We start from the raw sequence: 22968 nt of genomic DNA on the forward strand, positions 1-22968 counted from the left end.
TATTTATCTTTCTATAGCTGGGATACCTTACTCAAGATGATTTTTTTTCTAGTTCCATCTATTTGCCTGGAAATTTCATGTTGTTATTTTTTTTTTAAACAGCCAAGTAATACTCCATTGTGAAAATATACCACATTTTTCTTTATCCATTCTTCTGTTGAAGAATATCTAGATTGTTTTCACTTCCTGGCTATTAGAGCAACAAGGAACATGATTTAATAAGCATCTCTGTGATAGACTGACACATCCTTTGGATACATGCCCAAGAATGGTATAGCTAGATCTTGAGATAGACCCATTCCCATCTTCCTGAGGGATTTCCACACTGATTTCCATAGTGGCTGTACAACTTTACACACCCACCTGCAATGGATGAGTGTGCACCTTGCTCCACACCCTCATCAGCGTGGGCTGTCACTCACTTTATTTATTTATCTTAGCCATTCTGACAGGTGTTAAGATGAAATCTCAAAGTAGTTTTGGCTTGCATATTTCTGATGGCTGAGGATGTTGAACATTTCTTTTTGGTTGTTTCCCAGCCATTTGAGATTCCCTTATTGAGAGTTATTTGTTTAGATCTGTATTCCATTTTTAAATTGAATTGTTTTCTTGATGTCTAGTTTTTTTGAGTTCTTTACATATTTTGGACATTGACCCTCTATCAGATGTATAGTTGATAGGAATATTTTTCTGTTCTGTAGGCTGCCAGCTTGTCAGAATGATGGTGTCTTTCACTATGCAGATGCTTCTCAGTTTCATCTTGATGATCTTATTTTTATGCAACCCAGGGCCACCCTCTATGGGCTGGGCTCCCCATATCAACCATTAATGAAGAAATGTCCTTATAAGGCTAATCTGATAGAGACATTTTCTCAACTGAGATTTCCACTTCCCAGAAGATTCTAACTTCCCAGTTGTCAAGTTTACAAAAACATAACCAGCACAGTCCCTAAGAGGCTTCTATTTTCTGCTCAGATTCATAATGAAATCTGGCCTTTCTTCCTGGACTTCTACTAGAGTCCACAGTGAAAAAGACAGTAGCTGCATGATTTGACATATGAGGTTGTTCCTAGTGACTGCTGTGTTCATAAAGACCCATGAAAGTGTCAATCAATAAACCATCACTTTAGATTTGTATAAAAGCAGTGAGAACTGCTTATCAAAGCAGCTTTGGTTAGCCATAGCTTCGAAAAGAACTATGGGAAAACTCTGTGCCCTTTGACTTCTTATCGGTTAGAAGTGAGTTTATCTCTAAAACTCCTTGTAAACCAAGTAAGTGGTATTTGTGATGGTTAAAAGGTGGTACAATTCCTGAAGTAAGTGTAATGTGGGGGAACCTACTAACTCCACACTCCATCTTCCTGATTTTATGACAGGAGCGATAGTAACTGTTATCTGAGTCTGTGACATGTGACAGTACCATTACAGAGAATGTACTGAAGTGTACTCTTGCCATCTGCATGTGAGGCAAGACCCATGTCAACATCACCACCAGCAGACATGGCTTACTTCATAGCTAAGAAATGAGCTATAAAACCTGATATGTCATCTATTGCCTTTAACTGTAATTAAAGGTGTCATGTCAGGCTTTTGAAACACAGTTCTTGGAATAATCTAAGCATGGAGTTTAACCTCTGATGAAATCAAAGATTTTGTCATCTTTCTCTGGAAAAGTCTGGAGCCAGCGTCTAGGCAATTGGAGCCATAGAGATTGTGTTTGGATGACTAGAATACCAACTATTTGTTTGCTGTACCCAGGAGAGTAGGCACAGTATCTTCTGAACAATAGATGATTTTGTATACATATTGGACCATTAAGTATTTTTTGTATCTTCAATGTTTTTAATAAACAGTACTTAGAGAGTTCATAATTTTCCAAATGCAGGTCAAATTTTGGAACTTTTTTTTAAGGTAATAGTTAAAAGTTTGGGGTTTATTGGTTATTAGACCTATTGCACATTATATTCTTATTTTATAATTCCGTTTTCATTGATTAGATAGAACATACCTGAAGGCATGCTTTATTTGGTTGACTTTTTGGTTACTCTGAAAAATAACTTGTAAAGGAACTGCAGGACAGGTGTCTGTTACACTGCTTTACTTAGTTTTGAAAGAATAAATTGCATGTCTAAGGGTATTGCTCAGTGTTTACTTCTTAATTTCATGAAGTCCTTAACTTTACCCTTACCAACTGTGTAGAATATATAATGGCTCCAAAGTCAGATCTATAAATAGAAATACATTTGAAGAAGTCTAACATAGCTCCATCTTTTTTTGTTCCATTTATCCTTTATATATTATAAGTAAATATCTTTTTCTGTTGGCTTTTAAAACATATATTCTATTAAAACATATATTCCTCCACTTCCTAGAAACCTTGTAGCAGATGATAGACTTTTGTACCTTAAGTTTTATGTTAAAAACACATTTCAAGGTCTGGTGAAACAGCATATTTATATGAACCAATGGAAAAGAGTGGGAAATCTCCTTTGATCCCAGTCAGTCTGATCAACTACATTACAGAATCCAGCAGTCTCTTAGTTTAGTTACAATATAAATCCTTTACTATGAATTCCATTAAGCAGTGTTTGATCTATATATGATATCAGTGAATATCAACAAGCAGCATGTGTGTTGAGCTTACCAAATGTGATTTTTTACTCCATTTGTCTTAGAGGCATTGATGAGATGTGATTCTAGTCTTCAGCAAGTGCATCTGTGAAGCTAGGTGTCTCCCTGATAATTCTTGAGAAGTGCTTTTGTTATCCACAGTTCACAGTTGAATACATGTTCTCTTTTCTTCTATAGTTACAGGATTTGATCTGTGGGGAGCAGTGGTGGCCACAGGGGTGGTCTGCACATTCTACTGCACACTGGTATGTGGAGAGTGTCCTTTCCCTTCTACTCTATCTGCTTTGCAAAACTGGAGTTTCAAGTAGTCATGGGCCGCAGCATGACTACTCAAATTTATTCCTTCTCTCTGGGCTTCTCACAGTACAACATTTTTGTAAGGAACGTTTGGTTCTTAGATATGGATTGTAAATGAAATTTTCCTTTCATCTGAACCACTGCACAGGTCTTCTGTTTTTATCTGTTGATTCATTATTATAGTCTCAAAATCTTGTAGATGTGTTTGTATAATGCCTCAGCACAGAGTCTGGTCTCTAAACTTTAGACACAGGTGACAAACTATGTAACAGACATCAAGACATGATGCTGCTTGGTTGTGGATACAGGGTCTTTGCAGCAATGCAAATTTACACAGTCTTTGATAGTCTGTATATTAGTCTTTTAATTGCTTGATCTTCTAGAAAACAATATTCTTTCAGAGCCCGTTTAAACCCAGGTCATAGAGCCTGAAGAGAAATACTTGTGGCAGTGGCTAGTTTGTAGAAATTTTAATATTTAACAAGTGATATAGTTATTTGGGTACACACTATTAGCCAACACAATGATGTCTATAATTTAACTCTGAATCTTCCCAGCACTCCTCAGCCCATACCCTCCTGGCCAAAGTATATGTCTGGCCACATTCAACACACCACATAGAGTTTTATCCTCTTCTGCATTTTCACTGGGTGTTGTCTGGCTTGGGAGGACCTCCCATCTTTGCTTCTGCCTATGCTTGAGGAATGGGTTAAATATCTTCTTCTCTCAAAAGATTCTTTGAACATGACCATCTCCTTTGAGGGAACTTCTTGACCAAACTCCATGTTTTATTATTTTTGTCTATTGTATGGTGTATTTATATTTGGACAGATATATCATCAGATCCCATAGAAGTATTAATCCTGACACACTTTCTCCTCAAAGGGTGGTCTTAAAGCAGTTGTCTGGACAGATGTTTTTCAAGTTGGGATCATGGTGGCTGGATTTGCATCTGTGATTATACAGGCTTCAATAACTCAAGGTGGCATCAATAATATTTTAAGTGATGCTTCTAATGGTGGAAGATTAAACTTCTGGAAGTAAGTTGCTGTTTACCTTCTGGCTAATTGAGTGCATTCTTGTTTTCTTTGTAAGAAATGGTTTTATTCACAAAAATTGATGAATTATGCAAAATTCGCATCGTGTAATGTCCAGCAGTGTTCATAATTATATTTTTTGTGATTTTATAATTTCAATTACCAAAATTTGAAAATTAGAACTAAAATCTCTGAATTGTGTTTTGCTATCCTATCTTCGTCTCTTCAGATAGCTTACTGAATCCTTTTGGCTCTTGGTTTCTCTTGGTTAATGTGGTAGATAACTCTCCATAGGAGAAAGTAGGAGCACCAAGTATCTTGGAATTTGATGTAAGATTCCAGGCTGTGGGATAGAGGCTCTCAATTTTATAGTTTTCAAGGTTGTATTTAGGTGAAGGTCCCTCCCCAAAAGAGCACATTGAAAAGAGTTGAGAGATATTTCAAATGGAAGTAGAACTTTTTCTGATAGTATTTTGAGCTTGTGTGCCAGTTTGAAGTGGTTTTAAATGGTTAGCATTTAACTTATATACATAGAACTCCAAGAAAGCTTAATTCGGTAATTTTAACAAGTATATATCTTTAGAGTGCATTGACCTCTTAAGCTTAATTTTGCTTAGACATGTGCTAGATTAGAAATTGTGTTCACACAACATGATAAGTTGTATTTACTTTGAAATGGTATTTATTTACATCATAAACTTTGAATCCTCCTCCCCACTCCTCAACATAGCAAATTTGCCTAATAATGGTTTCCTAAGACTATGGGAGAACAAGTGATAAGAACAAGTATTTTTCTTCTAATTTCATCTAGAATCTCCTAATATCTGGAAATGTCATTGTTTACTTAATTGAATGAATTTAAATTAGAAATATTTGTGTTTTGCCATTATAAGTTTGTACATTTTTTTGTATGTCTATGAATTTGTATTGCTTGAGTGTTCTAGAGCTTTTGTCAGTCTCTTGTGAACAATTTGCATTTGATTCCCTTTTCTTTTCATTCAGTTTTAATCCCAACCCTTTGCAAAGACACACGTTCTGGACAATTATCATTGGAGGGACTTTTACATGGACCTCCATCTATGGTGTCAACCAGTCCCAAGTACAGAGATATATTTCCTGTAAAAACAGACTCCATGCAAAACTGTAAGCCAAACTGTGGTATATGAATCATTAATAACTACCATTGTTCTTATGAGAATGTTTCTATAAGTCAACTTTAATTCAACTTTAAATCTTTGTATCGTGAAACTCCAAATATAAATGATCAACAAAGGACCAACTTTGGCTGGTGGGTGGTTCAGTAACAGAGCCCAAAGTGGTACTAGATGTTTTTAATCAAATATCTAAAAATATTTCCATAAATTATTAAGTAAGTCACCCTCATCAAGTTCATAAATGTTTCAAGAACTGTCTGAAGTTAGAAAATTATAAATGAGAGCTCAATGGAAGAATGATTCACTAAATTGCTTTGAGCCCCATAAAACAACTTTGAATATAGCTTTTATGATGAGGAAACAATATCAGATTAGAAAAGTGTATGCAGTCTTGGAACAGTGAAATGACACTGTAGAGAAATGTAAGCTTCTCAAAACAATATAGCAGAGTGTTTATTGGAGAGTAGATGTAGTAGCATGCATTGTACTGTCAGCCTCAATCACAGGTTATAATGCCCTCCAACTTGCTTCTTAGATGCCATTGTACAAGTTGCTTAGTTTCAGTGAGCTTCAGATCTAAACTTGTAAAGGAGAACAAGAAATACTATTACCACATGGGAAGTTTGGTAGAATTCTGTGTGGGGAATACACATGTAATCATTCATTTCCTTTTATGCTTTAACTAATGGCATGTGAGCATAGAGAATGGGTGAGGGAGAGGAGGGTATGAGGAGAAACCTTGGTCAGGAAATACAGGTTTCTCATCCTTCACCATGGGTGATCTTGCAAACTATGTTGGAAGAACTTTAGTGAATTCATACACACACACACACACACACACACACACACACACGCACACGCACGCACACACACACACTCACACACACACACACATACACACTGATCATGTTAAGTGCTTATAGTTAAAGTACTTTTTAAAGTAAAATGAGTAAGTTACTCCTCTAGTACCTATTAAAATCCTCATTTTATGGTTAGAGTACTCAGTGCATTATAATCGCTAATATTGCAAAGCCATGGATGACTGTGGATTTCAAGTAGGAAGGCATATTCACTGAGAAACAGCATCTACCAGAAAGATTTATAGATACATTGTTGATTGATATCAAAGAAGACAATTTAGGTAGAATAAAAATCATTTTTGATAATCAAAATATTATGTGCATTTATTTATTAAAATATAATCATGACATGGTCTCTTGTTCTTGTAACAGTTTCCTTGGTCTTTGGGATAGAAATTACAGCTGTTATTTGCTGATATCCTCTCCTTTAGGTCTCTCTATGTCAACCTTGTGGGCCTCTGGGTGATCCTCACCTGCTCCGTGTTCTGTGGGCTCGCCCTGTACTCCAGATACCATGACTGTGATCCCTGGACAGCTAAGAAAGTGTCGGAACTTGACCAGGTTTGGAATCACATATTTCTTACATGTGCACTGATGATATTACAAAGCCTGTGTGGCGTTAGGAAGGGGCATTTTCATTCTTGTAGAGACCCAGCAAGTGGGCACAACGCAACTAGTCACTTTTCGGGTCTATAAATCACTTGACAAAACACTTGTAGAAGATAGAGCCAGTATGAAGGTTTTTGTATCTAAAACTAAACTATTAAAGGACTGGGAAAATTTTCAAGCCAGATTTTGGATCAGAAGAACTCAGGGTTGGAAGTAAACATAGCTAACTGGGTTAATAGAAACTATGCATAAAGCAAGGTGTCATTGACATCTGTGGAAATCATCAAAGCACTTATAAATAATCTTCCAGTTTTCATTGACTTTAAAATTTTACATTTTTAACCTATTTTATTTTACATTTGTGAGTGTTTTGCCTGCGTGTATGTCTGTGTACCACATTCTTGCTTGGTGCTCCCAGAGGTCAGAAGAGGGAGGCACATTGTCTAGACCTAGAGTTACTGATGGTTGTAATCTGCCACGTGGGTGCTGGGAACAGAATCTGGGACATCTGCAGGAACAACCAATGCTCCTAACTTGGAGTGATCTTATAAGTCCTCAGCTTCCAGTTTTAAATGCAGAAACAGACTGAGAGATGAACAGAGTTTGCATCCTGACTATGTACAGTGAGATTCTGTGTCGAGAGTCTTAACATGCTTGATTTAGGCTCCACAATTCTGTAGTGCTGATTTTATGGATACTTAATGATATCCCAGTGATGTGTTTGTTTGTTTATTGTTGTTTTGTTTTTGTTTTTCCTAGACAGGATCTCACTATGTAGAGCTGGCTGTCCTGGAACTCCCTATGTAGACCAGGGTGATCTCAATCTCACAGAGATCCACCTGCCTCTGCCTCCAAAGTGCTGGGATTAAAGCAGCATGCCATTAGGCCAGGGCTCAGTGAGGGTTTTTGATTGGCACAAGGTCACATTAGTACTAAATAGAGTTACTGTGAGAGTCCATCAGGTTCTTACGATAGGCCAGATGCTTTGGAATATGCTTTAAAGTCTAATTTTTACTTTTCATAATTAGACTCTGAGGCAGTGTATTATTATTGATTCTTTGAGAAGTCATGAATATATGTTAATTTCATTTTATGTATTTGGAGTTGCATAGAATATCTCCCCTTCTTTTAGTGAGAATATAAAATTAACTATGTTTTGATTTTGTTTAATAGCAACTAACACTTGGGTATGAATTTTGGAATTTTTCAGCTTATGCCTTATTTGGTGCTGGATATTTTGAAAAATTATCCTGGTGTTCCTGGACTTTTTGTGGCCTGTGCTTACAGTGGGACATTAAGGTATAAACCTAATATTATGATGGTGCCATTTCTGTAAGGACTTCACATTTGTTTTACTGCTATTTAAACCAATGCATGAGAAAAGGACCTGTAGGAAGGGGACTACTTAATTTAGATATTGGCTTCAGAGGGTTTAATCCATGTTTACCTGGCTCTAGGTATCTTGACAAAACATTCTGGTAGTGGGAGCAGGCAGTGGAAGATCTTTTTCATGAAAGAGGCCAGAGCAAGATAGAACCCCCAGTGATACACCCCCAGTGACCCACTTTATCCAATCAGGTTCTGCCTTCTACAATCTACTGTTCTTCTATAGCACCATTATAGCATACGCCACCAAGGTATTAATCCATTCATTATAACCTGGAAACATGCTCAAGACAAATGGCCTAAAATAGGCAAACTCTTCCATGTACCCTTCTGTTGGTCAGCTACCTTTGGAATCTTTCTGCTGTCATCAGAGGCTACACTTGACTAGGCATCTACTTTACAACATACTATGGCATAACCAATACAGGCACAGTGGTGATGACCACTGATGGTAGCTTTAATGTTTGCCAGGTATTAACCATGAATGCAAAGTGTCTGAGGCTGGATCATGGTCATCTGCAAACAGACTCAACTCTCCCAATTGGAAGTTGAATACTGTACCTCTTCTAAAGAATCTTGCACCTTGCTATTGAACTTCTTTGTTGTAGTTTCTTCATATGTTTGATGTAGGGAATTGTTATTACTAGGTGTACAGTATATGCTAACAAGGGTATAGAATATTAATATTGTGATACATGGTATATGCTACTGAGGACTTAACAGTAGATATTTTTATATACACAGAAACAATATCTTAAAGTTGTTATGTGACAATTTGAGGAATATGTTCAAATTCATTTTAAAGATATGGAAGGTCACCTGGAAAATAGAAGCTAACACATTCTTTGTCTTTTGCTGTCAAGTCTATGTGTGCTGCCTGACTTATTCATGAAAGATAATAGCTTCAAGAAAGAGGGTACTATGATCATTAAAAAAGAAAGAACATGGATCTATTTACATTATCCTATTATTTTGTGTGGATATTTTGCCTACATGGCGATGTGTGTGCCGCATGCATGTAGCATCCTCAGTATTCAGGAGAGGGCATCAGATCTCCTTAGACTCAAATTACAAATGGTTGTGAGCTACTGCAGGTGCTGGGGATCAAACCCAGATCCTTTGGAAGAGGAGCTAGTACTCTTAAACACTAAGCCATCTCTCCAGTCCCATCTGCTTCTGCTTTACAAGTGTCAGTGTGCTTTCATTTTCATTCCTGCTAAAAGTATCATTAAAATTAACACCATGAATGACAGTTTTGTCCTCTCTTATAGCACAGTGTCCTCCAGCATCAATGCCTTGGCCGCAGTCACTGTGGAAGATCTTATCAAACCTCGCTTCAAGTCTCTCTCAGAGAAGTCTCTGTCCTGGATTTCCCAAGGAATGAGTAAGTTTCCTTCCTCACGATTCCATTTGAGACTAGTGTTGGCTTTGTTTTGCAGACAGTAGAAATTGTCTTCTGAGGGATTGTAAGTACTTCCTAGTGTGAATGTCTGTCCAGGTACATGTGTTCACAGTGCTGTGGGGCTGATTTTATCTGCAAAAAAGACATAGCCACCAATTCAAACATTTGAGACGACAGGAGTGGTGCACATGTATAACCCTGGACCTCAGGAGGCTGAGGCAGAAGGGACAGGAGTTGACTGGGTTAGTCTCAAATAAAAAAAAAAAAATCTAATCATCAGACAACCACTAAGGGCAGTGCTCAAGGATCTGTTTGTTTGTCCTTAATGATAATTAGAAATAGTGATAAGACTCTCACTATCGTTCTGGTTTAAAGAAAGGTCTTTCTATGGCAGCCCAGCCTGGCTTTGAACTCATGATCCTCCTGCCTCATTCTTCTGAGTGTTGAGATGACCAGTGTGTGACATTATGTATGGCCTAATTTTCATTCATTTTTAAGGGTTCTGTGCCATCATTAATGCTGAGGCATATGTCATAAAGGGCATCATAGACAATAACATGTCAATTGACTTGGCTTTGAATTAATTATGGACACCAAAACCCATCATGGTGACCATTCATATTGTATCAAATGGAGCAGAATTAAGTTAAATCACATGCAATACTATTTATAGTTAGATTGGGCCCTATAAACAGCATTATGACAAGAACACTTTGGGGGGAGTGAAAGGTGGGTTTTTTTTCTTTCTGTTAGGATTAGATAATTCTTAACGTAAGTGTGACTGCTGGGACAAAGAAGTCAGTGTCAACAGCAGAAGGAGAGAACTGATTCCATGAAAAGAAATTTCTCATGTGTTGTTTTTCTTTTTTTCTTTTCATTTTGAGTGCTGGAAATTATATTGGTCAATAACAGTTTATTTCCTTTTTAAATGGATTTTTAAAAAAAAAATTAAATGCTCATGGGAGTACTAGTTCTTCATTTTAAAAGCAACACATATACTTAAGAAACTATCGAGGGCAGTGAATGTGAAAAGAAGAAACTCTACCATTTACCAACCAGGGGGTTGTTGAGTGAAGCAACTAAGAGAAAAGAGCCAGCCTGGAAGTGGACTGTGATATGGATCAAAGTGACCTTTCTTTGCTAGTTTAACAGGCCAGGCTTGGGGATGCTGATGGAGCTTATGGGAGGACTAGAGAAGCAAGCCTCCCATTGGTGTGGATTACCATGTCCTAGAACAAACAAACAGGGAAAGTCAGAAGGCTCCAATTCTGGGGTTTATTATCCCGTCCCTACACCTCACTTTATAGACAAATGTTCATGGAGGATTAAATGTATAACACAATGCTGCTAAGTCTTAAAACCCCTGTAGTTAATTCCAGGGATTCTTTTCTTATGCAATCTACTGTTGTGACTAATCCCAGGCCAAGTATAAGGGCTTTGTTTGTCTTCCTTTGCACCCTGTTGGTCTCTCAGGAAAATGCCTCTTTCCTTGTCTTGCTGACTTTAATGGGGTGTTGTTCTCACCTCAAAGGTATTATCCACTCAAAGGTGCAGTGCTCATTTTATTGAGGACTGTAATCCTCTGGGTCTATATTTGCTTACTGCCTTTTGTGTTGTCCTGTAGGTGTGCTGTACGGAGCTTTGTGCATTGGAATGGCTGCTTTGGCATCGCTGATGGGAGCCTTGTTGCAGGTGAGAGCCAACTCTGAAGATGGATGCCATAACCGTTAAATTATTAGCTTAAATGTTCACATGACCACATCCACATTTTCTATATATCTACACTTGGGTGTATCAAGGAACAAAGATGACCAAGTTAGTTTTAAATTTTTAAAAATATAGTTTCTCCTTTTACTTGTGTATGTGTATGTATGTTGCCTGTCTGTATGCGTACTGTGTGCAGGCAGGTGCCCACAGAGGCCAGAGGGCATCAGAAGCTCTGGAGCTGGTATAGGAAGCAGTTTTGTTAGCTATCTGATGTGAGTGTTGGCTACTACATCCTCTGTAAGGGTAGTAAGTACTCTTAACTGCTGAGCCTTCTTTCCAGACCCTTATTTTCAGTATTTGAAAACACATAGGTTGAGATAATTGTAGACTTACATAAAATTTAAACAATTCGGTGGCTATATATATCATTTACTTCGTAGTGATACCTTACAGAAGCATCTCGGGATGGTAACATATTGATAGAACACTGTCACAGCTGGGGTATTGGGTCAAAACCATGAGCATACAGAATGATATGATCACCACCAGGGTTCCTCTTGCTGTCCTTCACAGTCTCACCTTCCTTCCCCCACTGGCCTCTCAAGAATCTCAAATCGAATTTCCATTCTTATAATTCTTTCATGATAGTAATGTTATATAAAGGGAGCCAGTAGGATGGCTCAGATTGCTAAGCCTGATGACTGAGTTAGTTTCTTCACATGGTGGAAGGAGAAGCATGGCTCTAGGAAGTTTTCCTCAGATTTCCACTCAGGCACTGTAACACATGTGTGTGTGTACACATGCGTGGGTGCACACACATACACACATACACACTCATGCACGCACACATACGGACTCAGATGCACACTTTCACACACATGCACATACTTTCACACACACGAGCACACACACATACACACGTATACTTTCACACACACTAAATAAAAAATGTAATATATATATATATATATATTTGTTTTGCAAAAAGTACTGCTGTATAAAGGTTCTAGGGAATAGTTCAGGTGGCAACATACTTACTGTGCACACATGAGGACTTGAGTTTATGTCCCTAGCAACCACATAAAAAAGCGAGGGGTGTCTGTAACCCAGACCTGGGAGGAAGATCCAGGCTGCTGGCTGCCCACCTAGTTGAGTTGGTCTGGTAAGCTCCAAGTTCAATGAGAGACAGAGATCCAATAGTAAGAAATGTTTTAGGTCTTCTTGGTTCTTGCTTTTAAGAGTGAATTGGACTGAAACCTGACCTTTTCCTATTATGAGGTGAAATTTTGGACCTCACACTTTCTGATTTAGCTGCTTTCTCTGACATGATGTCAGAAGAACCCTGCCTTTTCGGCACCACTTTGAGTTTAAAGTCTAGTCAACACCTGAGTAGCCTGTTGTCACTTTGGATGTAGATATGCAATATACTATGTGACATGGAATGACTGTAAGGTTAATGGCAGCTGTAGACTGACTCAAGGGTCTTACAAGGTTGAGCCCGTGTGTCAGTTGGTACTGTAATGCAGCCTGGCCCTAGGAAATTCCAATCATGGCCCTTAGGGCTTCCAAGAGACAAAGCCAGTTTAGCATACATGAAAATGCTTCTGAACCTTAGAACAATGTTTATCCTCACCAGGCAAACTCCTCTATAGGAGAAATGGCTGGTAACTGACCTAGTCTGAATGGAGGTATTCAAGGTGTTCAAGAAGACTGCCTTGAATTCCAAGCTTGATGTCTGGATGGAAATTCTTTTAGTTAGTTGATCATGTCCCTGATGGTATCTGGTTCATGACACTGGAATGCTCCCCCCACCAGTGGTGTGAAGCTCTGACTGGATCACAGCTAATTTGCATTTTTGGTACAAATTGAACAGAAGGTAAGAGGTTATGCCCGATGAAGTTAGGTCCTAAGACCAGCCCAGATCCTCAATTATGACAGTGAAATTTAGATGACACAAGCAAGTGAGCAAGATCATTTTGACATTCATTTCTTTTTAATTTTACAGAAAGACTTCAATTTATTAATAAAGAATAAACAGAGTAAAATTATTTTCTGTTTTTTTTAAACCAAGTATATTGTTTTCTTTTAAATTTTATTTCAACAGAAGAACTTTTACTCAGTTTAGTCTTTGACATTCTCATTCTTATTATTGTAACCTCAAATCTTTATTACTGTTCCCTCTTCCTTACAAGTTTCCCTCCCATGTTCACTCTCTGTTATTTATTTATTATTTATTTATTTATTTATTTATTTATTTATTTATTTATTTATATTTTTGAGACTGAGTTTAACTACAGTCACCTGTGTGGTCGTGGGTCTGGAACAATGTGTCAAGGCTGGTGGACTCCTCAGTGGGTACACAACTGAGACAATGACTGCCTCTCCTCCAGAAGGAAGAGTTAGGGGCCCATAAGCTTGTCCCAGCTCTGTGACTCCTGACAGGACCATTGACATGCACTTCTATGAAAAATTGGGAAAGCAGTAGTCTGGAATTCCCTCTGATCAAAAGGTTTGTGTAGTATAGTGAACATATCACCGTGATGTCTCTTTTAAAGTCTGTTTCTGTTTCACCTATTCACTTTGAGTTTCTGTTGTAGCAATTGATACCAAAAAACCAAAACCAAAAACAAAAACAAAAAACAAAAAACAAAATACTAAAATTGTTAATGCCAATCTGGCCACCAGTAAAAGTTGGTGGCAGACTCCAAAAGGAGAATGGTACTGATGTCATGGGATTGCCTCGCAGCTACAGTTCTTACAACAGAGTCCACTCTCCAAGGCTCTGAATAGCCCCTGTCTACAAAGTGACGCACATTCTAGCCATCTGCCATAAGGACAGACAGTCTCCATGGGAAGTTATGCTGAAGGGCGTATCCAAGCTGGCTCACCTTCAGTAAGCCTTGAGGCAGACATACCCATCCATTCACCAACTTAGGCAGCTAAATACCAGCTTTTCCACATACAGGGAGATGAATTCACTAATGACATTCCTATCCTACACTCAGGAGAGCTCCACAGAGTAACTCACCAGCCTTGACTGTTCTACCAAGACTTTTATTGGTATATTTCCCAGTAGTCTTCTGGACCATGTCAGCCTTTGTTTTTACATTCTGTGCTGCCTGAAGGTATGGTATGAGACAATCGAGACCCAAAATTTGCTAGATCAGATGACGTCTGAGTTCAAGTTTTGTATCTTTGATGTCACCTCCAGCACACATGCTGCCACCAGATTTTGCTGCTTAGTCTTGAGTCCTTTTGATATCCCTGTGCTGTTCCCATATGCCATAAGTTGGAGGACTTGATGTTCTTATCTAATTGCGCTTTCTCAGACTTCTCCCTGGTGTTTGGAGTTGAAGGCACTGAATGTTTCTACTAGGGGTCATTTTGACTCCCACTGAGTAGCCAGCATTTCATCCATTGAGTATGCTTCCATAGATTTCCCACAATCCATCTGGTCATTACAGTAGGTCCTGATAAGTATAAGAACCACTCTTCCTTCAGTACCAGAGAGTCTGCTCTTCATCCATAGCTGAAGTCCACTCTTTACTATCTTCCCTGATTGTTCAGCTGGGCATTGAATACTCTAGACTCTCTGATGATGAATCAGTTAAATTCCCATCAGATTGTTCTGAGAATGCTAAAGACTGTTCTTTACTCATCAACAGAAATCTGTTTGACATTTGACAGACATTCAACTTCAGGTAACTTGTTAGTTACTGATCCACAAGAGGTCAAGTATAAACTTTATCATGGCTGCAAGATAAATGATAGCCGTAGGCCTGTTCAAGTGATTATTGCTGTGAGCCACTTAGTCCTAAGATAAAACCTGATAATGGGAAATTTGAACCTTCTTCCATAGATTTCTAGGAAGCAGGCCATCTCAGCAGATGCGACTTTTAGAAACCTTAGTCAAATTTACTCTTACCCAATAAACTCTCCTTATGAAAGAATTCAACAGCTAGTCTGGACTAAATGCAGGTATAAAAACATAGAATTGTCCAAAGCTTGAGGATGGCCCCTTGATAGAGCTTCTTATGATCAATTGTCCAGTGACACTGACATTCACCTGCTATCAGTCTTGTAAGAGGGCAGCCAAAATGAGCTACCAGCTTGCGATGATGTATAAGGTGTGTCCCTTATGAACCGGGGGAGAATTTTTGAGGGAGCTGGTAAATTTCAACATTCAACATCCCCAAACATGTAAAGCGATTTCTGCTGACATCATGGTAGAGGTAGCTTCCTTGTTTCTGCTCCTTGGTGGTAGCTGGTTTTCTACTTCTGTGACACTGCCCAGCAGGGAGAAGCCTCAGTATAGGTGGTAGTATACTGTCTCAGCTTCTCACTGATCTGTGCTGGGACGAGTGTGTGAATATGTTTTCCTCATCATCTGCAGTCTGGCTTGTGACTCCTATTGTGACTGGCTTCTCTTTCTTAATCAATTCTGGACTGTATGGTGGAACCATCCTAACTTCAAGCCTATCCCTGCCCCCAACTCTGCAGTATCACTATGTAAGGTGTTTTCTAACACAACATCTTTCTTATGTCTATAATTCTGGCTCCCAGATCATGTGGTTTTGAATGGCATCATGGCCATGTGATATTGTTTCACACCTCACAGTGAAGTCTGTCTTACATCCTGTGACTGCTAAGAACAAAATCTCCATCACATCCTGAGCCCACATCCTTCTCACACTCTAGTTCTGGTTCACAGAGTCCACTTATTCTTCACTCCACAGTGTAGATGTTTGAAAGAATTCATTTGGATGAAGGATCCAGTACATATCTTCTAACACCTCATTGATATACTGTCTGACTCATTCATTCTGTCTTGCTTGGCTTCTTGGTGGACAAGTTACTATGTCCCTGCTCTTTCATGGTCTTAGTTATTCTTTTTGCATTTTAATGGACCTATAAAGCTGTACAGATTTATGGGCCATCATATGTTTGAATACATATGTGTATTTTACTGTGTTCAAATGTGGTTAAGTATATGTCTCCTTAAGTGATTTTGTAGGATGTAAACATTCAAAATGTCTCATTGTAGCTTTGTTGAGACATGCACCCCATTATCACTCTCCATCATCACACTCCTGAGTGTTACCCCATCATAATAATTACAAAATTATAGCTCAGTACCCATGGAATAACTGTTTGTTTTTAGCGCACCCAGTCTTAAAAACTAGACATTAGATTATTGAGGTTATTAGGTTATTAAGAGCATATGTATCTTGGAGCATTATTTGCATTCCCTCATGATTCATATTGCCAACTGATTTTTAGTCTCCTGGATTTCATATCTCCATATCAAAGAAAAGTTTCAGTCATCCAAATAGACTTTAAATATTTTTCTACACCACTGGGTCAAATTTTTTCAATCCATTTTTTCCAATCTAATTACACCCGTATCAGATCAGATTAGAAATACACATGGATTTTATCATTATATCTGGGCATTTTGCAGTTTTTATCCACCGTTTTGTTTGGAGGAATATTTAGCAACCACCAAAGGATAAAAGAGTGTTGTGACGTATTGGAAAAAAGCTAAGAACGGGTGTCTTCATTTATGCATTCATAGCAGTACCCCAATGGTTTCATGACTCTTTGTTTTCTTTCCATTGTGATGTTTTGTGTGTGTGTGTGTGTGTGTGTGTGTCCATGTGTTGAGGAGGGGATCTGATACATACGTGTGTGTAAACCAGAAGCCAACATTGGGTGTCTTCCTCAATGCTCCCTACCTTCTATTTTGAGACAGGATTTCTCACTGAACTTGGAATTTACTAATTCGGATAGATTAGCTGACCAGAAGCCTCATGAATCCTCTTCTCTCTCTCTCTCTCTCTCCTTAATACTTGGATTAAAGGCATGAGCTGCCACATCTAGCTTTTGTGACTATGTGTATCAAATTTAGGTGCATGTGAAGCAAGCATTTTAGAGACTGAGCTATCTTCCAAGGCCCCCTTGTTGTCTTTAAAATTGTTTTTAAGTTGTATATATGTGGGTTTCTGGGAGAATGTGTGTATTTGAGCATAGTAGGTACCTGTGAAGGGTTAGGGAAGGGATGCGATCTCTTAGAGCTGTAGTTTGAGGCAGTTGTGAGGCACCTGATGTGGGTGCTGGGAACTGAGTTCAGTTCCTCCACAAGAAAGATATGCACTCTCAACCACTGAACCATCTTTCCAGCCCTTTGTTGCTTATTTGAGGGTAACTGAAAGGACAGACAAGTCAAGTGTGGTGGTGCACACCTTTAATCTAAACACTTGGGAGGTAGCAGCAGGAGGATCCCTGTGAGTTCAAGACCAGCCTTGTTTGTATAAGTGAGTTCCAGGACAGCCAGGACTACAGAGTGAGATTGAGTCTATCTCAGAACAAACAAACAAACAAACAAACAAACCCAAGCAAACAAACGAGAAAACCAAAGAAACAAGTCACTTGAAATAGAAAAGCAGACATTTCCAGGTGTTGATGATCTCCTCCAATGACAAGAATACCATGAATAAAATTTTGTGATTTTTTTTTTTCTGAAGATGACTGAATACTTGAATACTGACCCTGCTGAAATTCCTTGAAACATTATATTTGGGTTCTAACTGTTGACTTTCTGTTATTTTATAGGCAGCACTCAGCATATTTGGCATGGTCGGTGGACCACTTCTGGGCTTGTTTTCTTTGGGCATCTTGGTCCCCTTCGCCAACTCTGTTGTGAGTATAGCTAGTGGATATATCTAAAGGTCACCTTTCCAACTACAGTTTTCTATTCTGCACTAAAGCCACGGATGCTTTGAGGTCTGTCATTAGTGACTTGTCTTGGTGAGTTAAATAGTTTATTTTGACTTTGATAGTGTGTACAGGGAAGAGCTATGCATCGAGACCTTGCAGGTGGGAAGATAGTGGAAATAGTCAGAGCCATGCAGTACAATTTAGATACAGTGTAAATAGGCCAACATCTTTTGCACATTTAAATTCTTGCTTCTCTTAAAATTGAATAGGCTTTAAGGAAGGAGATCAACAGGCTCTGATAGTTTTAAAGACTATGTGTAGTCAGAGCCCAGCAAAGAGAAAAAAAATTACATCTTAAGTATCACGATCTCAAAGTTTATTCTTCTAGTGCTTCAAGATGTAGCTTCTGTACATCATTCTAGCCCTGAACAGGTGGAGGTGAATATAATTGGGAATATTACTTGGAAAGAAGTGATATCTCTGCTATTATATCTAAACATGTGTGTGTCTGGAGATACAAAATTGTGTCTGAAATAAAAGAAATCCAAACAATTTCTCTGAAAATCAATGGAAAGTCCATTTCCATTATAGGATGAAGTTCTGGAAAGACCTAGAATGTGTGGAAGTGAATGCCAGACATTTGTAGCATAACCATTGGTTAGATAAAGAGGGAATGAAGTTAATGGGTCTCCAGGACTCTGGGCAGAGACACTAGGGGTCTATCATAACCTTGACAAGAGGCAGAGCTACTGTAAAGCAGGAGAGTCAGATAGGGAGCTGGCCAGTTTGGCTTTGACCATTTTGATCCTGACTTTCTCATGTTGAATCTACCTCAAAGAGAATGATGTGTTTCTTCTAAAAACTCTCTTGTTTTTCAGGGAGCATTCATTGGTCTGTTGGCTGGATTTGCCCTTTCTTTATGGGTAGGAATTGGAGCCCAGCTTTATCCTCCACTTCCTGAGAGAACCTTACCATTGTCTCTTGAAACCCATGGTTGTAACAGCACACACAATATGTCGGACTGGATATCAACTACAGAAATGCCCTTTTCTACTAGTGCTTTCCAAATACACAACGTGGAAAGGTATTCAGTTTCAAGTTATGTCTTTAAAACTTAGGTGACTAAGAGGAGACTCCAGTTGTTTTTTTTTTTGTTTTGTTGTTTTCTTTTCTTCTTCTTCTTCTTGTTCTTCTTCTTCCTCTTGTTCTCCTCCTTCTCCTCCTCCTCCTCCTCCTCCTCCTCCTCCTCCTCCTTCTTCTTTTTAAATCTTGCTTATGACACTGCTTCTTTGTAACCCTGAATTGAGTAGACCCTCTGGCCTTCTTGCTGTGCTATTTTATATTATTCCTACAGCATAAGGATAGCAAGTGACACAGTTGATGTTGTAGTGAGACATTCTATAGCTGCCTAGACAGCATTTCAAGCTGTCCAGACTGAACTTGAATTCTTTAACTTCTTAATAGTTGATGACTAAGTATATCTTAGCAATTCAGTTTTAATTCTTTTATGATTCATGAAGTTGACCACTCTTTAATATTGTTTATTGGACATTCAGGCATCTACTTTTGTCACCTGGCTCTTTAGAACTGTCTCAATTTTCAGCAGACTCTCTGTCTCTTTCTTTCTTGTTTATTTGGGAATTGGTGACTCAAAATATGTTTTAAAGATTTTTTTTCTCTATCAATGGGTTTAATTTTTTACTTTTTGCTAATTTTATTTTTGTAAGAAATCATGACTTATATTTCTTGTATCATTAATCCTTCATAGTCTTTTTGAAGAAATCATTGTCTACTTTGCAGTCACAAAAATATTTTTCTAATCTATCTATCTATCTATCTATCTATCTATCTATCTATCTATCTATCTATCTATTTTTGGTTACTCAATGGCTGTCCTGAAACTTGATATGTAGATCAGACTGGTCTTCAATTCAGAGATCCACCTGCTTCTGCTTCCTGAGTGCTGGGATTAAAGGTGTGTAACCATGTCCAGCTATTCCTTTAATTTTTAAATTAAAGTTGTTCTTAGCTATATACATTTAAAAACTGAAATCCATTTGGGGCTTAAGTAAATAGTGTGATCAAGAATATTTTTTTCCCATGGAGAATTTCAATAAATCAATTTCTCTTCTTGAAAAGACACCCCCTCCCTTGTCCATCAAGATTTGCTGGCGACCAAACTAATGTAAATCGAATGACAGCTTCCTGGGGATCTGCTTCCTGATTCACTGTTCTATGCTGTGTCTTCTGTCTTTGCTCAATACCACACTATCTCAACTTCATTAATTCATCTCGGCATGTTTCCCTTCCTGGGATTTTTGGCTTCCGAAATTCTCAGTACTTCCATCTTGCTGGTGCCTTAAAGACATGTTTCTCTACATTGTTCTTAGCAGGGTAGTTGATCTGAATTGCGTGCTCTACTGAAGCTGAAAGGGACATCCTTGAGTGGTGTCACATCTTTCCACAGGTCTTCTCCAATCACGCATCACAGTGTAGACCTTCCCTCTTTACCCTGTTCATGTCATATGGTATTGCTCCATTTTTTTTTCTTACAGGACTTTTTGTCACTTTTTAAAACAACTGCTTATTCTCTTTCGCTGGATATAAACTTTATGTGGACAGCAGGTTTTTTCTACCTCACTTATGGCTGACTTTATGATAAGAACAATATTGGGACAATGAAGAGTTGAACAAGTAAACACAGTCACTTAGTATTTTATTATGTACATGTGTACCGTCAGATTTTTGTTACAAAGTCCCAACTTAATCAAGAAAAATGATATTTTGGCTCATGGTTTTAGGGATTTCTGGCCATAATGGCCCAAAACTGATACTTTTGAGCTTCTATGGCATAGCTGATCATGGTAACAGCATTTGTTGGAGAAGGCTGTTTCACCTCATGGAGCTGGAGGTGGGGCAGAAAGAAGGAGGAGGGACTAGGCATTCAATGTCCCCTTTGAGTGATGCCTGCAATGACCTACCTTCTTTCTGCTATGTTTTATCTCCTAAGAGTTACCATTGCCAATAGTTTGGGATGGAGACTAAGCCCTCAACACAGGAGCCTTAGGGTTCACTTATTCAAACTATATCAGCTTGCCAACCTAAGAGGCAAGTAAGGCAAGCTGGGGTCTGAGAACAGTTTATTTGTGTTAAAGTGAAGATAAAAAAACAGCACAAATCTAGCTCTTTAGAATAAATCCTCCTAAAATGGCATTTGAGGGGTCTAGGATTTAATAGATTACAAAACAAAAGTATGAAGGTATTCATGGAAAATTGTTACAGTTGCATTGGTCACAGGTCTACAGGGAAAAGGATAACACAGGATACTGATTTTATTATGCATTGGCAATTCTTACCTTCCAGGAAAGAGTTATAAAAAATTAAAAAGGATTTACTGGGGCTATGCATTATCTTTGTGTTTTCAGGAACTCCACAGAACCCTGCCTATGCCACGCTACAGTGTGCTAGGTGATTGCAGCCCCATGCCCTGTGTTTCTCCTGTGCCAAAGAATTATGGTACTTTAAAGTCCTTTCTCATGTGTATGGTCAAGGTGAAACCATATTTTAAATTCCTAATTCAATAGTTCAAGATCAGCACCATTGATTATGACATTAAAAATGGTTAAATATTGCATTTTTACTTTTAGGATCATTGATACACACACGTCTTGTTGCCAGGAACATGGTGAATTATTGTAATTATATTTTTGGTATCTTTCAGGACTCCACTGATGGACAATTGGTATTCATTATCATATCTGTACTTCAGTACTGTTGGAACGCTGACAACTTTGTTGGTGGGGATACTTATCAGTTTATCAACAGGTAATTATCTTTATATTTTTCTGTTCACTTCTAGAAACACAAGAGTTTCCTATGTACGATTTGTAGCTATTTACTATGATCCTATGAATGATTTAAATTATTAAGTTGTTTTTTTAAAATTTTACTCATGAAATATTTGAGAGTCTAAAATTACGTCAAAAGACCCATCACTACTGCAAGCTTGGTTCTGCTATTTAATAGCTATCTGGATCCTGCCCAGGTACATAACCACTCTTATGCGTCATTTCGTTCAAACTGAGGATGATGAAGACAGGTTGCTAGGAGATAAAATTCAGCTGTATGAGATCACTTACATAATGGAAAGGGAGAACTGTGTATGTATCTTGACAATATCATTATGCTAGGATCTTCTCATTGTCCAATATGGACTCTTTGTAAATTTCCAAAAACTTACACACATGTGGAAGATAACAGCTATAACATTTCTGATTGAACATAGTAGAAAGCCTTTGAAAATGTTCATGGAGAGAAAATATAGTTTTAGTAATCAGTCTATCACGCATGGAGTGTAACTTGGTACCTAGAATGGTGCTTTTGTCCCGAGATTGTATTTTATTCTCACTGTGTGTATTCTTTTGACCCTCTTCCCAGGTTGGGGAAAGGGTGGGGAAAAAGAAGAACCCACAAAGTAGCAAAGGCCAGCTACAGTATATGTTCCACAATTTCTCATGTACTTTTATGCTTCTAGTTTATTTTTAAATAGTGTTTATGAGTGTTTTGCCTGTATATATGTAGTGGCACTGCATGTTTGCCTGCTGCCCACAGAAGCCAGAAGGAGGTGCCATATTTATTCACCTTATCTGCAATTCTGAGCCACCATGTGTGTGCTGGGAACAAATCCAGATTCTTTGCAATGGCAGTTAGTGATCTTAGCTGCTGAGCCATCTCTCCTACTCCTACGTTCATTCCTTTAGTTGAGTGGATCCATCTTATATAGCACACTCTTGAAAACGACAGAGGGGAGAAGTTTTGGAAAATTTATGTGTCCAAACAATGTGCTCAAGCATGACTGATAATTTGAGTATAAGTTCTATGTGAAAACATTTAAATCTCAATTTTCTTCTCTCATGCTGCTATGGAAATTCAGTGCCGGGCTCCTTGCTGACAATGCCATGGGACATTTGTCAATGACTACCTTGCCTTATGACCATTTAACTCTGAAGCCTCATGTCTCTCTATCCCAGGGCATTTTCTTTCTATCCTTTTGTAATTTCTTGCAATATCCAGGTGAGCGATCACAGTGGCTGGGATTGGGGGTTGGTGAATGTGCTGGATTCCTAATCCTCTGAACACCCACTCACATGCCTATCCCAATCCTCTGA

General features: G+C 38.3%; 1 protein-coding gene across 1 annotated transcript in view; it reads left to right on the plus strand.

The window, feature by feature from the left end:
- Slc5a8 (solute carrier family 5 member 8) overlaps positions 1–22968 on the plus strand; it is a 35984-nt gene that overhangs the window by 10413 nt on the left and 2603 nt on the right. The window contains exons 4-13 of the mRNA XM_028783105.1: positions 2809–2876; positions 3814–3968; positions 4968–5108; positions 6411–6540; positions 7799–7887; positions 9246–9358; positions 11001–11068; positions 17696–17782; positions 18679–18884; positions 21522–21625. Coding sequence (XP_028638938.1) covers positions 2809–2876; positions 3814–3968; positions 4968–5108; positions 6411–6540; positions 7799–7887; positions 9246–9358; positions 11001–11068; positions 17696–17782; positions 18679–18884; positions 21522–21625 — 1161 coding nt within the window. The remainder of the gene's footprint in view (positions 1–2808; positions 2877–3813; positions 3969–4967; positions 5109–6410; positions 6541–7798; positions 7888–9245; positions 9359–11000; positions 11069–17695; positions 17783–18678; positions 18885–21521; positions 21626–22968) is intronic.

This window comes from Grammomys surdaster, unplaced genomic scaffold, assembly GCF_004785775.1.
Source record: "Grammomys surdaster isolate TR1022 unplaced genomic scaffold, NIH_TR_1.0 958, whole genome shotgun sequence".
Taxonomy (NCBI): Eukaryota; Metazoa; Chordata; class Mammalia; order Rodentia; family Muridae; genus Grammomys; species Grammomys surdaster.